The sequence below is a fragment of the Sorex araneus genome, chromosome 3 (genome assembly GCF_027595985.1).
Source record: "Sorex araneus isolate mSorAra2 chromosome 3, mSorAra2.pri, whole genome shotgun sequence".
Taxonomy (NCBI): Eukaryota; Metazoa; Chordata; class Mammalia; order Eulipotyphla; family Soricidae; genus Sorex; species Sorex araneus.
In genome coordinates this window covers 148,291,639-148,308,453 of record NC_073304.1, presented here as the reverse complement: position 1 = coordinate 148,308,453, position 16,815 = coordinate 148,291,639, and the positions used below count along the sequence as shown (strand labels likewise).

At 40.6% G+C, this 16,815-nt stretch overlaps 1 protein-coding gene across 3 annotated transcripts in view; it reads left to right on the top strand.

The window, feature by feature from the left end:
• WARS2 (tryptophanyl tRNA synthetase 2, mitochondrial) overlaps positions 1 to 16,815 on the top strand; it is a 112,126-nt gene that overhangs the window by 88,304 nt on the left and 7,007 nt on the right. For 2 of the 3 annotated variants that reach the window (XM_055133810.1, XM_055133809.1), the window contains exons 4-5: positions 2,428 to 2,513; positions 12,411 to 12,470. In XM_055133810.1, coding sequence (XP_054989785.1) covers positions 2,428 to 2,513; positions 12,411 to 12,470 — 146 coding nt within the window. The remainder of the gene's footprint in view (positions 1 to 2,427; positions 2,514 to 12,410; positions 12,471 to 16,815) is intronic. The other variant, XM_055133811.1, reaches the window with a different exon arrangement.

Below are 16,815 nucleotides of genomic sequence, written 5' to 3'. Positions count from 1 at the left end.
GTTTCAGGCTTCTTCCCAGCATATTTTCAATGCCACTAGTTTCCTCAAAAGCTTGTGGAAAGCCTTTGCTCATTGAGCTGGAGAAAGGGCCTCAGAGTGTCAGTGCTGAGACACAAACTGAGCTGACCAGGGCTGCAGGACGGTTGGCTACCTTCAGGAACTGGAAACGAAATTCTATTATGTTCTTTACCACACTTGGTTTTCAGCAGGCCACTTCTATTTTAATCATACTATTCTAAATTATGAATGCTGACATTTTTTTATATAAGCACTGCATGCTAATTTAATAGAAAATGTTCCAATTTTAAATTGTGTCTAAGAACCGAATGAAACATTGCAAGTTATTGCACTAATAGTCTGGAAAGCCTTCCCTCCATCTACCCCTGCAGTTCCTGGCTTCTCTGTGGCTGGAGGTTAGGCTGTCAGCAAGATGGACAGAGGCAGCCCCTTCTTAAGACCTGCTGTCTGGAGGCAACAATTGATTAAGTAATCAGTGAAAGGATGAAGTAGTCAGAGCTTCCAGACTAGGGGCAGGGCTCAGAGTACCTGCACTGGTTTCAAATGGGGCTTTGAGAGGTGGAAGTAAGGAGTGGAAAGGTAGCTGAGGTGAGTGTTATTTGGAAAGATAATGAAATAACACTGGGGTAAGGTATCTGAAGCAGATAATCTAAATAAATACTGATGTTTTTCTATGTCTCCCTTTTTCCTTTGTAATTTCAAGATCCAGTGTTCTTATATTAAAAAGACATTAATACAGGAGGAATTTTTTAATTGGGCTCCTTTTCACTTTGCCCATTTTTATCTTTTTTAACTGATCACCATCATCTTTACCCAGTGATCACTGTAAACTGGCCTTTGTTATGGGTACTATAGTAAGTCATATTAAAGAAATTTTAAATTCTGGGCCAGAGAGATAGTAAGGTCAGGCCAGAGAGATAGTACAGGAGGAAGGGTGTTTGCCTTGCATAGAGTCAGGAGTAATCCCTGAGTATAGTGGGGAGTCACCCAAACATTTAAAAAACAATAAGAGGGGCTGGAGCAATAGTACAGCGAGTAGGGCGTTTGCCTTGCACGTAACTGACCCGGGTTCGATTCCCAGCATCCCATATGGTCCCCTGAGCACCGCCAGGAGTAATTCCTGAGTGCAGAGCGAGGAGTGACCCCTGTGCATTGCCAGGTGTGACCCAAAAAGAAAAAAAAATAAAAATAAAAAAACAATAAGATTGTAATAAATATGAAACACTGAGTCAAGATGGTTAAAGGGAGAAGAGTCTATCGTGTTTCAGACCCAGCTCCCTAGAGTATGTTTCCATGGCAGTGGGGAGAGCTCGATTGTGAGCTTAGTCCTGGAATCATGTAAGTTTACAAATTCACTTGTCCAGTTTGTTCTGAGATCATAGTAGACCAGAGAAGTGATTCCTGTTAACTTAGCAAAGAAGATTTATCTGCATACCAAAATACCCATTTATTATCTTGCAAGAAGTTATATACCTAACTCAATCTGAGCAGCAGTTACCAGTGAGCTGTGTGTCACATTCCCTCCCAACAAGCAGCTTTCCTCAGAAACCTGTCAGCAGCAAGGAGGTTAGTCATTCTGAGCTTGTATTTATTGATGGACACGTTTATTTTGTAGTCTGCACCCAACTGTTCATCAGTTATTGAATATTACCTGTGGTGGTTCTATCAGTGTCTGATGAGAAAATATTGTGGGTTTTTTTTCTCTTGTTTTTTGTTTGTTTGTGATTCTGGAAATGAACCTAGGTGCTCGTGAATACAAGACTCACACTTTATCAGGGAGTACACCAACCCTGAAGGAAATAGTTCATCTATACAACCTGTCGTGCTCATTGGAATCACTTTGTTCTCTCTTAGATGCTCCAATATCTAAAGACCAAGACAAATTTTGAACTGATTCCACTTTAAAATTCAGCTTTTTAAGGGCATTATTTTTATCTTTTTCACTTCTTAAATATGTTGTTAAGAGAAATAAGTTAATCAGTAACACAGTAGAAGATACTTTCTGTGAGGTTTCCACAGATAAACAATAGAGTATTTGATATTAATTCATGTCCATTTATAAAAATTTCATTTCAGCCTACTTTCTATACTTTCTATATGCAAAATCTGGAATCTATCTGATATGGAACCTACAACACTCTTTTGTGCTTAATTTAATAATATGAATAAGATATAGTGCTTGTGCAAGATCCTTTAAAGGGGCAGTAATGAAATGTATTTTTTTTCCCTGAGCCTGGAGCATGAAGACAAACCAGCTAGAAGATGGCTAGAATTGCTAAAAGAAACTGAGACATGATGTTATTACAGGTGGCTTCAGACCAACCTTTGCTTGCTTTAAAGATTTCTTAATTTAGCAGTATAATTAGGTTCATGCTGGATTTCTTTACTCTCTTCTTTGCACTCCCACAGGCAAAGACTGCCGCGCAGAAACAGGAGGGGACCATGGGCCTGCTCACCTACCCAGTTCTCCAGGCAGCTGACATTTTGTTGTACAAGTAAGAAGTAGAGTTTACCCCCTGGTCTTACACATACTCTTGCTGACAAGAGGGAATCTTAACCTTCCCAACCCCCCCCCCAACTAAAGTGATTGTTTTGCACATGACTGACCTCACTCTGATCCCTGGCTGCTGGCACCACATACAGTCCCCCAGACACCAACAGGAATGATCCCTGAGCTCAGAGAGAGCCAGGAATAATCCCTGAGAACTACAGCTTGTGACCCCCAGACCCCCACTCCACCCTCCCCCACTTAAAAAAAAATGAAGATTTGGTTGAAGGGGAAGAAGGTTTCTGAAAGGATCAAGCACGAATCAGTTTACGTCTTCTGTGCAATAGGTGTTACTAAATTGTAAAGCATGTCTCAATGTGAAACTACTAATATTAAGATATAAAACTTGGAGCCGGAGCAATAGTATAGCATTTGCTGCACATGGTCAACCTAGGTTCAATCCCTGGCATCCTATATGGTCCTCCAAGCACCACCACAAGTAATTCCTCAGTGGAGAGCCAGGAGTATCCCCTGAGCATCACCTGGTGTGACCCAAAAAGAAAAAGAAAAAGAAAAAACACTTAAGTCTCTTTTTACATGTTAGGATTAGTTGGTGTTTTACCTACAGTGTCCCAGTTAGCTCTCAGAACAGCATTTGTGTTATTATCACCCTCATTTTACAGATGCACATAATGATCAGTGTCAGCCAATGATCACAGAGCTAGCAAGTCATGAACCCTGCCTGGATTGGGGTCTAGAGAGTTTGGGTCTAGATTTCAGTGCTTTTAACCACAAGCAAGTATGTACTTCTCCAGTGATGATTGAATTTTATATTTTTTATTTGGTTTTGGGGCCTCACTCAGTGGTTCTCAGGGCTTACTCCTGACTCTGCTCAGGGATCACTCCTCCTGGGCTCTGGGGACCATAACAGGTGCCAGGGATCAAACCTGGGTTGGCCACATGCAAGACCAATGCCCTACCTGTTGTACTGTGACCCCAACCCCAGTAATAAACTTAATGAGCTCTAACTGTTCATTCTTCCCTATCAAGGCTCTAAAGCAATGCTGTTCAATCAATTGATCTTACCAAGACTGTGGAAATATTCTATTCCAGCACTTTCTAAGTCATCAGCCACTAGCCATATGTGGCTATGAGCACTTGAAGTGTTGACAGAGAAACCAAAATGGAGATTTAAATAGATATCTGTGTCTAGTGGCTATAGTGTTGGTCCTAGGAATTGAGGTTCAGCTTTTCAACATAATATAGTGTTTCTCACTTTTCCTGGACAAGTAATCCATCTTGCTAACTCCTACTGTTACTTACCATCTCAAAAATATAAAGCCACAGGCAGTCTACAAACAATTCCTGGAGTCTGTGCTGATGGCCAGGACTTTTGACTCTGTATCTATTCCAGTTCTTCTCTGCTACCCCCCAGTCACTGTCCTGCCCTCCCCCTTTCCCAATTTGGCATCCTAGATCTGCGTGAACTCAAATCTTGGTACTTCGAAAAGCATCTAATGAAGAACACCCTTGCCCCCTCTGCCTTTAATGCCTTGACCTTATAAAAGTGGTTCTTTCTGGGCCAGAGAAAGAGTACACAGGTAGGGTGTTTGTCTTGCATGCATCTGACCCAAGTTGGATGCCTGGCACCACATATGATTCCCCTGAGAACAGAGCCAGGAATAAATCCTGAGCACTGTTGGGTGTGACCCCAAATAAAACAAATGAAAAAAAGTATTTCTTCCCTTGTAGAACTAGATTTGCATGTAAGTCTGATGATGATATTGAGGTGATAATATGTGAACCTTTTGACACAGTTCCAGGGTCCCCAGAGTCCTTAAGCAATTATGATGGAGACAAAATTTAAAAATAGCTGCTTAGATTTACAAATAATACTCACTAGCAAATGCAGCCTCCCTTCTTTCTGTTTAGCAGTGTTGCACTGTCATCCCGCTGTTCATCGTTTTGCTCGAGCGGACTCCATCATGAGACTTGTTGTTACTGTTTTTGGCATATGAATACCCATGGGGAGCTTGCCAGCCTCTGCCATGCAGGCGGGATACTCTCGACAGCTTGCTGGGCTCTCTGAGAGGGACGGAGGAATCGAACCCAGGTTGGCTGCATGCAAGGCAAGCGCCCTACCTGCTCTGCTATTGCTCCAGTCCTTCTTTCTGTTTAAACATATATATAATATGTGCATATATATATATATATGCGTGTATAAATATATATCCAAAGAGATAGTACAGCAGGCATTATTTATTATTTCATGTATATATCTTTCTATATAATTACATATTATATATTTATATATAATGGATTATGTGCCTATAAATTACTTTTGACCTATCTGGGGAAGTCCAGACCACTTTTCTTCAAGATGTAGCAAATAAAAATCTAGTAAATTCCTAATATCTAGTTATTTCTAGCAACATAACATTTATTTAGAAAGTTTTTTTAATGGACATTGATTTTTATTCATATAAAAGGGAAATATGGGACCTGAGGGTACAGAGGGTAGTGTGCATGCCTTGCACCCAGCCGACCCGGGTTCAATCCCTAGCATCCCATCTGGTCCCCCAAGCACTGCCAGGAGTAATTCCTAAGTGCAAAACCAGGAGAAACCCCTGAGCATTGCTGGGTATGGCTCCCAAACCCGAAAATAAATAGATAAGCAATAATAATCACCATGGGCAGTATCCTTTAAAGCCTGAGATGAAGTATGGGCCAGGAGTTGTCACTTGGTTTTGATAGACAGATGCAATTTGGTTGTTTGTTTCAGGCCTAATTCTTGATATTTCTTTATTTTTGTCATGTCTGCTATAACCCAGAACCATACACATGAAAGTCACGTGCTCAACTGCTGAGCACAGGGATATGAAAAAAGCACATGGGCTTTGTAGATTGTGATAGTTCATGAGCTCTGATGCACGAGTGCCTTGAGCTCAGGACAGATGGTGAAAAATGACTAAATGTAAACAAAAATACCTTCCTTGCTTTAAAAATTCATACCGGTATGCTCACCCATTTAAAACTTTCCTAAGCAGCTTTTCCAATGTTGTGCATTAGAGTGAGGGTAGGGAAGCTCCAGAGTGGGTCATGGTCTCCTGAGCCCGTGATGCTCCTCTTGCTTCCTTACGGAGCCCCTCATTCGCTTCAGGAGCAAGGTGAGCGCACACAGAGCTAACTGGGACAGTACAAGATCTGATACACCAAAGTGATGGTGACACTGTTTTTTGTCTGTTGCCAGGAACAGAGTTGGCAGAATGATAAAATCCTACGATTTCTTTCACCTATGAAGTGGGCTCCTGGGAACCTAGACCAGGAGAAAATTAAACAAATCACATATAAACTGATACTTCCAAACATATACTCAGAAGAACATTTGGGGGAGTATGTTCCCAGGCAGTCTCAAGGGGCCTGGGGCCACTCCTGGTGATACTCAGCCAGTGATTCCGTGTTAAGGCCCAGGGGCACCAGTCTGGTACCTGGTGGTTCTTGGAGCATGCAGTGTGGGGATCCATTCTGGCCTTCACATGCCAGGCATGTGTTCCAGCTCTCTAAGCTGTCATTCTGGTACCTGAACAGCACATTTAAGAGAACAAGAATATGATAGATGTGATGTTAGAATTATGTCTATGAGAAACCATTATTAATAGTATTGTAAACTGAAAAAATGGATTAAAAAAATTTTTTTTGCTTTTTTTTTGGGGGGTCACACCCAGCAATGCACAGGCAATGCACTCCTGGCTCTGCACTCAGGAACTACTCCTGGCTCAGGAGACCATATGGGATGCTGGGAATCGAACCCAGGTTGGCCGTGTACAAGGCAAACATCTTACCCATTGTGCTATCACTCCAGCCCATGAATTAAAATTTTTAATTAATAAAATTAAGCCAAGTTTCATAGAATTCAATTGTTGTAGAAATTCAGTGAAGAAAAATTAAGACTGAAGTATTGGAAAATACTATTTTTCTTGGCTAATCTTAATTCTGCGTCCAAATATGCTTTTTTATAATAACAATAGTGTTTGTTTTTTTTTAAGAGTACATGGACAGGGACCAGAGCAATAGTTCGGTAGGTAGAGTGCTTGCCTTGCACACAACTGCCTAGGTTCAGTCCTCAACATCCCATAGAGTCTTGCAGACCCACCAGGAGTGATCCCTGAGTGCAGCGCAGGAGTCAGCCCTGAGCACTGCCTGGTGTGGCCCAAAAACAAAACAGAAAAAGAAAGAGTGCCAACAAGTGCAACAAAATCAGCTTTAGTTCTCTGCAGCATTTATTTTGCTAACATACTTGTTTCATGTGTCTCATTATGCTTCGTCCAAAGTTTTAAACTTCTTCATTGTTAGGGCCAGAGAGATGGCTCGGTGGGCTGCGCACATGCTTTGCATTCAGAAGGCCTAGATATGACCCCCAGCACCTTGGGGTACCCCAAGCACCACTGAGAGTAACTCCTGAGCACAGAGCCAGGTGTAACATCTGTATTTCTTTTCTTTTTTTTAAGCCTGCATTTGCTTTTTCGGCAATAGAATTCAACCACTAGAGACATTGTGTGTACGTGTGTGTGTGTGTGTGTGTGTGTGTGTGTGTGTGTTCTCGGTTTTGTTCCTTTATTTCTGGATTTTGGAAATGGTCATAGCCAGAATGTCTGTGAACATTTATGTTCTAAATAAAAGTAAATTAGGTAAGTAGATTGAAGGATGGATAAAACATTTGTTCTTTTTCTAAAAAACATCTTTGGCCTCTTTTTAAATTTTCATGTAGGTCAAGTGCAGATTTAGAGTTTGTTTCTGTCAGAGTAGATTAGAGTGGTACATCATGAGTTGGAAAACAAGTAGAAATTAGTAGAGGAGATGGGGTGGGGTGGAGTGGGGGATGGGGTGGGAGGGTGGGAGGGATACTGGGAACATTGGGGGAGGGGACTGGGCACTGGTGGGGGGATATAAACAAAATGCAAACATGAAAGTTCATAAGTTTGTAACTAACTCATGGTGATTCACTAATAAAAGAAAATAAATTAAATTAAATTAAAAAAAGAATCAAGCAGGATGCACCTGTAAAAAAAAAAAGTAGTAGAAATGGGCCTTTCAGATAGAAGTTTCATAGACATATGAAACATTCTTGGCAGATCTTGGTATTAAAAAACAGGAGTGGCAAGCTGAAACCATCATAGTTTGAGTAATTTCAAATATATACTAAGCAAATATTTTATCTTTTACAAAGATATGAAGGTAGGTAAGCAGACAGACATATAGTCTCCCAAGCTGCGCCTTATAGTATTTCTAGATGAAATGTTAAGATGAAATGTTAAGATGAATATTAAGGATGCTCTCACTCCTATGTATAATAGACTGGTCTGGCCCATCGTGGCTTCACCAAATTCACACAAACATACACACACACACACACACACACACACACACACACACACACACACACTGTTTGTTTGTTTGTTTGGGAGCCCCACCCAGCTGTGCTCAGGGAAGGAATTACCCCTGGCTTTGGGCTCAGAAAATCACGCCTGGTGGTGCTCAGGGGACCATATGAGGTATTGGTGGTCTAACCCAGGTCAACCATATGCAAGGCAAGTGCCTTATCTGCTGCCCTATCTGCTATCTGCTGTATCTGCCCTATCTCAAGTGCCCCTACACATCCTTTGTAATTAATACACGACAAATGCTTTCATATCTGTTAAATCATTGATCCGGAAAAGGCATAATGCATGGACTTGAGGAAAAAGAATGAAGATATTAATATGTGTTGGGCATTAAAACATTCTCATAAGGGCCCTGTATGATAGGGAGTAGTATTATCCCTACTTCACAGATTAAGGAATGTAGTATTAGTAAAGTATCTAATACAAGTAACTAGTATTAGAAAAGTAATTCTACTCGAGTTGAGAGAGATTACCTAGGCCATTTGATTTTTCTTTTACATTTGAACAAAGTTATATGAGATGAAGAGAAGGTAGAGAAAGCCAAAAGCTGAAAAGACAGGAAAATGGGAAAACTGGGGCCTCAAGGAACTTTGACTAAGAGGAGCCAACGCCTAACTAAACGGAGTATCGTCAGATAACTGGTGTACAGTGTCAGGGTTGGAAATGGCCAGAGAAGCGCTGAGTCACCCAGATGTCTGAGGATGAGACTGTTGCCATTGAGATCGTTAGTTCCTATTTTGGAGGCTTCGGAGACTTCCAGTTCTTGAATCCTTTCTCTGTGAGGCCAGTTGGTCCCTCATTTTTCAGGAGATAGTGAACTCTGCTCATTTCAGCAGCTTGCTGCTAGCCTAATACTCAATACACAGTATTTTTTTCTCCATCTTCTTCCCTTTACAGCTGTCAGGCAAGTGGCTTCTCTAACTTGGAACCGGACTAGAAGGCAGTCTGAGTAATGCAATTCCAAGGGGTTTAGCCCCCAAAATTAAGGAATGTCACAGAAGGGAGAAAGTGGTGCTGAGATGCACAGAGCACAAATGGAAAGGAACAAGAGCATCGGGAGGTACTGTCAAAGGCTATGCACGCCTCCATTTGGACCAGGATGGTGACAGTGAAAATGAAGAGAAGTAGGCAAATGTAAGAGATAAAATGGACAGGACTTGATAATGGATTGGGTGTGTATAAGGTTCGAGAGATGAACCCCATGGTACTGATTAACACATTTGCATTGTTGCCATCACAGTTCACTGAATTGAGGTAAGGAGTACTGAAAGTGGATTGCTGAGAGGAACACAGAGCTTCATTCGACTTCCTTTCTCCTTCAGGAGAACTAACTACAGATGGTTTCACCTTTATCACATTTCTCATAGTATCCAGCACTAGGCCTTTCATAGCATAGGCTTTCAGTAACTTATCGCTAAATAAAGAGCCATCCACATGTCTGATAGACAGTAAGTTTATCCTTTACATAAGGAAAAAAAACAGCGCCAAACTTCTGCTCCAGTCAGACTGGTTAAAGGCGGCAGCACTAGAAACTCTACACAAAGCCAAAGAAGTCAGGAGGGGAAAAAAAAGAACAAATCTCTGTGAGTAGATATATGTAGGCAATGATTATTCATCTGGACACTAATTCTGCCAGAAGGGTGGGGTGGATCCGAAGTAAACATCGGTGCAACAAGGAACCAGAGGAATTAAAACAAAAGAAAAATGGTTTTAGTCACCAAAGAGAAGATCAGACGCATTATTATGTGACAGAAGTTATAACACTCAAAATTATGAAAGACTTTTGTTTTATGTTGCGTCTAAGGAAGCACAGTCAGAGTAAGTAAAAAAAAAAAAGAGGAGAAAAAGAGATGACATTAATATGGATATCATTATGTGGAGTATAAATTTTAAAAGAACAGCACTAAATTATTTGAAGTGAAAGGCAGACTATGAAGAGAGAGGTTGAAAATGTGAAGAGAATAAGCCCTATAACTGAACTGAATCAAAGACAGGCTGAATTAATGTAAAGTGTAAATTCAATGGGTGAAAAGTGAGGCTAAGATAAATTATCAGAGGTGAAGGAGCAGCAGGACAGAGAGGGGAAGACTCAAACAAACGAACTAAAATCAGATGAAAAGGCCGAATGGAGCAATAGGACCAGGTGAAAAAAAAATTTTTTTTTAGTTTGTAATTTTTTTTCTTAAGCAAAACTTCACAGAATTATAAGAAAAGAGGCAAGGTTCTGGCATAAGGCAAAGACACATGCAGAGTCATTATAAAAACTAAATGTGTTTTCTGTTTAGTTTGGTTGCTTGGTGAATCTGGAACCACTTTGACATGTGGAAATACTCATTTTGATGTGCTTAAAGTGTATTGATTATGGTAATTGTTTTTTCTGTGTTAGTTGCAGTCCATTGTGATTTCCTATGGGCTACTGTAATTGCTTTTTAACCTGCCCTGCTGGCTAATTTGATTTGGGGGAGTCAAGATGACCTCTTTATGTCAGACTTGTTGTAATGACAGGGCAAAAAATGCCAAAGTCCAGTCAAAGAAGAGAAGTTTCTGAAGGTGGGACATATGTATGTGCCCTCAGAGAGGGATGCATGCAGCCTTCAGGGCACCAAGGGAAGCATGAAAAGGAACAGTTGTATTCTTATCACTCGTCGGCAGTGACTTTCTGCGTGGTTGCATGTAGACAGCAGTGATCACACACCCAAACAATCATCTGGGCAATTTCCTAAATTAATTTGCACACCTTAGAAGATGAGAATCTACTTCCAAAATAATGGTAGTTGTTCCCACATTTTGCCTTTCCATTCATTTTTCTGTTCCTGTTCTTAAATTCAGAGTTCACAGAATGCCTGTAGTATGACATTTATATTTGGGTCAGATGCATGAACATCAGCTCACCTGCTTCCTGCCTGTCTCAAGATTGCTGCTGCCCTGGCCTGTGTCTGTCTCTGAGATGATAAACTGACATTTAATGTTTATTGTGTGAACCAACTATTAACAAAAAGGAAATGATTCTGGTTTTAAAAGTCACATGTACCCTGCCCAAGAGTTCTGATAGTACCATTTGCTTGTTTGTTTAACTATTTGCCCCTTGTTGTGTTAGATATTAATGAATATCTATTAATATGTAGTGTTTATTGAGCTCATACTAGTTATCTTTGGTCTGGGAGCCACACTTCCTGGTGCTTAGGACTATTCCCATGCAGTGCTTAAGAAAAACCCCCTGTGATGCTTGGGGGACCGTATGTGGTGCAGGGAATTCCATCTGGTCAGTGGGTTGTGAGGGAAGTGCACTAACCTGTGTACTAGCCCCTTTGTTTGGCAGTCTTTTTCAGTCCCTGTAACAACTGTGTAAGTTTAGCACCATGATGATGATCTCCATTTTACAGAGGGAGTAGAGACTTAAAGAAAATGAGAACTTGGCTATAATTTGTCGAGAAGTTGGAGGGACTGTCTTTTATTTATTCATTTTATTTATTCATTTTTTGCAATAGAATAAGTATTTATTAGAGATTGTAGAAATAAGGAGTTCAGACAGTAGGCAACAAATCATAGATACTAATACTCACGCGCGCTCGCGCACACACACACACACACACACACACACACACACACTTCTCGGAAAGCCTGGGAAGCTACTGTGAGTAACCCACCCTCAAGGCAGAGCCTGGCAAGCTACCCGTGTTGTATTTGATATGCCAAAAACAGTAACAATAGGTCTCATTCCCCTGACCCTGAAAGAGCCTCCAATCGTTGGGAAAGATGAATAAGGAGAGGCTGCTAAAATCTCAGGGTTGGGAGGAATAGAGACGTTACTGGTGCCTGCTTGAGTAAATGGATGAACAACAGGATGGGGACTGTCTTTTAAACCCAGATCATCTTGAGTTCTGAGCCTGGGCTATTATCCCCCCATTCTGATGTCAAGCTGATTTTATTATGACTTTCTTCTTGGTATAAAACTATATGGATTGCAGTGTCTTCCTTTTAAGATCATGCATTTATTCAGTGAATATTAAGTTCCGCATACATACCATGCAAGGACCAGGTGTTGAAAGTGTATTGAAACAGGACATAAATTTTTAAAAAGCATATTTTATTCAGGAAAATACAACCAAATAAACAAAGGGATGAAATAGAATGATTAGGTTGGGATTAATACTGCAAGAAAACCATTGGGATGTTGTGAAAAGGATGAGGGAAACTGACTTTGAGAGTGATTAAAGAAGACTTTTCCCCAGAAGTGAAATAATATAAACTTAGTCTGGCATGAAGGAGACAGCATGCAGGAGCTCAGAGCGAAATCTCGTAGGCTAAGATTTAACAGATCCACTCCCTAGCAAGGCATTTGGTTTGTAAACTACCCAGACCCATCACTTTGTTTCATTTATATTTGTTTACTCCCCCCTCCCTTTATTGTGATAATGGAGGTCTCCTCATACACTTCTCTTGTGCTGTTCATGCGCTCTCAGTTGCAGTGTCCACCAAGGGAGTATCTCTGATGATCCAACTCTCAGCCACATACCTGTGAGGTAATTTTTTGCTACTATTCTTATTTGTCCATTAGAGCATTTCATCCAGTAGAGCATTTCCTTTTGGGGGAGTTTGGCTTTGTTTTGTTTGGGGGCCACAGCCAGCAGTACAGGGATCACTCATGGCGAGCTCAGGGAACCTGTGAGCTGCTGGCGATCGAACCTGGGTCAGCTGCATGCGGGGCAGTGCCTTATCTTCTGTATTATCTCTCCATCCCCTTTTTTTCTATTTTTAAAGGTTTTTTTTTTCCTTTTGGTATACTGTTTCATGGGCACTATGCTGTGGATATTGCATTGATTATTTCATAAGAGCAACTTATGTGTTAGGATTATTATTAATTTTTTTATTTTAAAGAAAGATGTATATAGGTTCAGTAACTTGCTCAGGAATGCTGAGCTCATCTATAAAAGAATGCTCTGACCCCAGACTGCCTATTTCCAACATCCCTCACTCGAAAGACTTTGTTTTCCCCTTTTGTGAATGATGAGAAATATATTTTTCAGAACATTTTAATCCTTTTTCCCCCTTTTAACATTTTCTCAAAACACTATTGGTTTTATTTTTATGAGTTAAATTCCTTAGATTTGATTGAATTTTTCCCCCAATCTCTTACATGTTTGAGCATTTATTTCTGTCTAAACTACCTCAGCTATAAAACCGGATTGAGCGCATAAATGGCTATTTGAAAAGTTTTGAGCAAATGGGCAGCATGTGGAGGTGTCAACAGCTTTGAACTACTTTATTATCTTCTTCTTAATTATTTTTGTATTTCATACATGCAGGACAGGTTGGCTAGGTTTTAATGACATTTTCTCGCAAAGCTGTATTCCATTGTTGCATTGTCAACCTGATTTTTCTTACATAAGGATTTTGTTTGGTTGGTTTTCTGACTTAAGCAAAAATGATTTTTTAAAATTTTTTAAATTTTTTTTGGGGGGATGTGCACACTGTGCAATGTTCAGGGGTTATTCCTGGCTCTGCACTCAGAAATCACTCGTGGCGGTGCTCAGGGGACCACATGGAATGCCAGGGATCAAACCCAGTCAGCAGCATGCAAGGCAAGCGCTTTACCCATTGCACTATCCCACCAGCCTGGTTTTGTTTTTCTCTTTAACATTGTAATTAAGTTTTTTTTTTTCTTGGTCATATTTAGGTGTAAGTTTCTTGTCTGAACCTTGCCCAGTGCTTCAGTGTACATACTCTGGTTTGTTTCCTTGCTTGTTTGTTTTTAATTCTGCAAAGTCCTTCAGTTCCAGACTATCTTTAGGAGAGCCATAGTCAGAGGATGTGCCTCCACCCAGCTGAAGCTGATAAGACCTGTCCTTGTGATTTTCCTCACTGCTCCTTGTGCATGCCATTATGTGTTTGTTTTAGCATGTCACTTTTTCTTCTTAGTATTGCTTTCCATCATCACCCAGTTCTCTCCATCTTGCCACTTCTTACTTTTGGTTTATTACAACCATGACTTTTTTAATTATTCTGGGGTTATGAAACAATTTTCTTATCTTTTTTTGGTGGGGGGTTGGGTCACACTCAGGCAATGCTCAGGGGTTACTCCTGGCTCTGCACTCAGGAATCACTCCTGGTGGTGCTTGAGGGACCATATGGGATTCTGGGGATCGAACTGGGGTCAGCCATCTACAAGGCCAATGCCTCCCCATTGTGCTATCACTTTGGCACTGAATTTTCTTTTTAAAACAAAACTGTTTCTTGTAAAAAGTTCTTATTGAAATGTCTTGTGTGGAGCTGGAGAAAAGGAACAGTGGACAGGGTGTTTACCTTGCAAGCAGTCAACCCGGGTTCAATCCGGCCCTGTGTATGCTCCCCTGAGAAATGATCCCTGGGCACAGAGCCAGCAGTAATCCTTGAGCTCTTCTTTTTCCAAAAGGAAAAAAAAATTAAATGTCTTCTCTAAGATTATGTTTTTACAAATGTCAGTGTGTAAAGGATAGGCTAATATATTATTCTGTTGTCCTACATTCTTTTTTCTCTTTTATGAAAATTTACCTGTCGCACTGTAGCACTGTCATCCCATTGCTCATCAATTTGCTCAAGCGGGCACCAGTAATGTCTCCATTGTGAGACTTGTTACTGTTTTTGGCATATTGAATACGCCACAGGTAGCTTGCCAGGCTTTGCCGTGCAGGTGGGATACTCTCAGTAGTTTGCCAGGCTCTCTGAGAGGGATGAAGGAATCAAACCCGGGTCAGCTGTGTGCAAGGCAAATGCCCTACCTGTTGTGCTATCGCTTCAGCCCAATTTTACCTATTTTTCCCCTGGCGCCGTGTAATCCCATCAATGGCCAAGATCCAGAGACTATAAAACTCCAGGAAGTGCTCGGCTGAGAATGCCTATTTATAGCCTAGTTTCCTCTCTCGGAGAACCTGGCAAGTTACTGAGAACATCCTGTCCGCATGGCAGAACCTGGCAAGCTCTCCGTGGCGTATTCGATATGCCAAATATAATAACAATGATGGGTCTCATTCCCCTTACCCTGAAAGAGCCTCCAATGGGGCACTACTGGGAAGAACGAGTAAAGAGAGTGCTAAAATCTCAGGGCTAGGACAAATGGAGACGTCACTGGCACCCGCTCAAGGAAATCGATGATCAACAGGATGACAGTGATACAGTGATACCTATTTTACCTATAACTGAATAAATATTTTATGAGGTTTTGATTATCCACTTTGCTCAAGATTCGTAAAAAAAGAATCTGGATTTTTTTTCCTCCATTCACAAATGTTCCTTACTTGTAGCCAAGCTTCTGAGAAGCTGTAATCAGAGTCAGGTAATAATGGGTTTTCTAATTGTATAGGGAGGATATTTTGAGCAATTTTCCGAAGATAGTATTCCACTTTAGAGTTCCTCAGATAGCTACCATTTCTTGAAGGCTTACCAAATTTCAGTCACAGTATTATGTACTTATGGGTTATCTCACTTAATCTCTATACTAGTAGTAAGGGGTAAATATCCCAATTCACAGTCAGAAAGTTGCCTATGACATAAATTCTGTGATTTACTGAGTCACACAAACAAGATGGACAGACTTAGAATTTGTACTTGACCTGATCCTAACATTTGTGTGCTTAAGATGGTGTTGGTGCTGGGATAGTACAGCGGGTAGGGTGTTTGCCTTGCATGTGGCCGACCCAGGTTCAATCCCCAGCATCCCATATGGTCCCCCGAGCACCATCAGGAGTAATTCCTGAGTACAGAGCCAGGAGTAGTTTGTACAATGCTACCTGAGCATTGCCAGGTGTGACCCAAAAAGAAAAAAAAAACAAACAAGAACAAAAGACAGTGTTGAGCATTGCCAGGTGTGACCCAAAAAGAAAAAAAAAACAAACAAGAAAAAAAGACAGTGTTATGTTGTGCATGCATTCATGTAATCCCATAGCAGCTGTATGAGTATGGGAGAGAATATATGAAAACACAAGTAATGTTTGAGATTTTTTTCATGCATACAGCTTCCATACGAAAAAAAGGGTTAAAGAGTCATTTGAACTAAGTAGCTTCTAATATGTAAAATATTAATCATATTTTCTCTTGAAAGTGTACATAATTATTTTGTCATACAAATATTAGTTTCATTAACAGTCATACCTTGCTTTTGACCAGAAAATATTGAACATCATTCACCAGACTTGTCTCCAGAGAACTTTGGGTTCTTATAAAAGATTATCATTTTTTCTGTCAACCAAAATTTTCCCCTATATGAATTTTCAAAAGAATCTGCAACAAGATTACATAACTTTTTTATAGTTCTGTAAGGGAACACTCTTGTGCATCTACCAAAAATTACTCGGAGGCCAAAGCAATAGTACAGCAGGTAGGATTTTGCCTTGTATTCAGTCAACCTGAGTTCAATCCCCAGGATCCCATATGGTCCCCTGAGCACCGCCAGGAGTAACTCCTGAGTGCAGAGCCAGAAGTAACTCCTAAGCATTGCCAGATGTAGACCAAAACCAAAAAAAGTTGTTTTATTAAAGGCCTTACAGAAGTATGGGAAATACCCTGTTATGTTAACATAAAGAAGTATGCATAATTCAACACTGAAAACTTTGTGTGGATTTAAATAATTTTGAAGTCCTCATTTATTCAGTTTTTTTAATAAAACTTTATAGACAGAATTCCAGTATCCTTTGCTCGTTTCCCAAGGCCCACTCTCTTGAGCTAAATCTATAGGGATATCCATACCCACCCTTCTCCAGAGGAGGAGCTTTCAGTATGGTGTTATACTAATAAATGCATCTGTAAGGAATTTGTGTTTTCATATGTAGTATAAAGATTTTGGGGCCAGGAGGAGATTTCAGGTGGTAGAGCACAGGCCCAGTATGTGCAAAG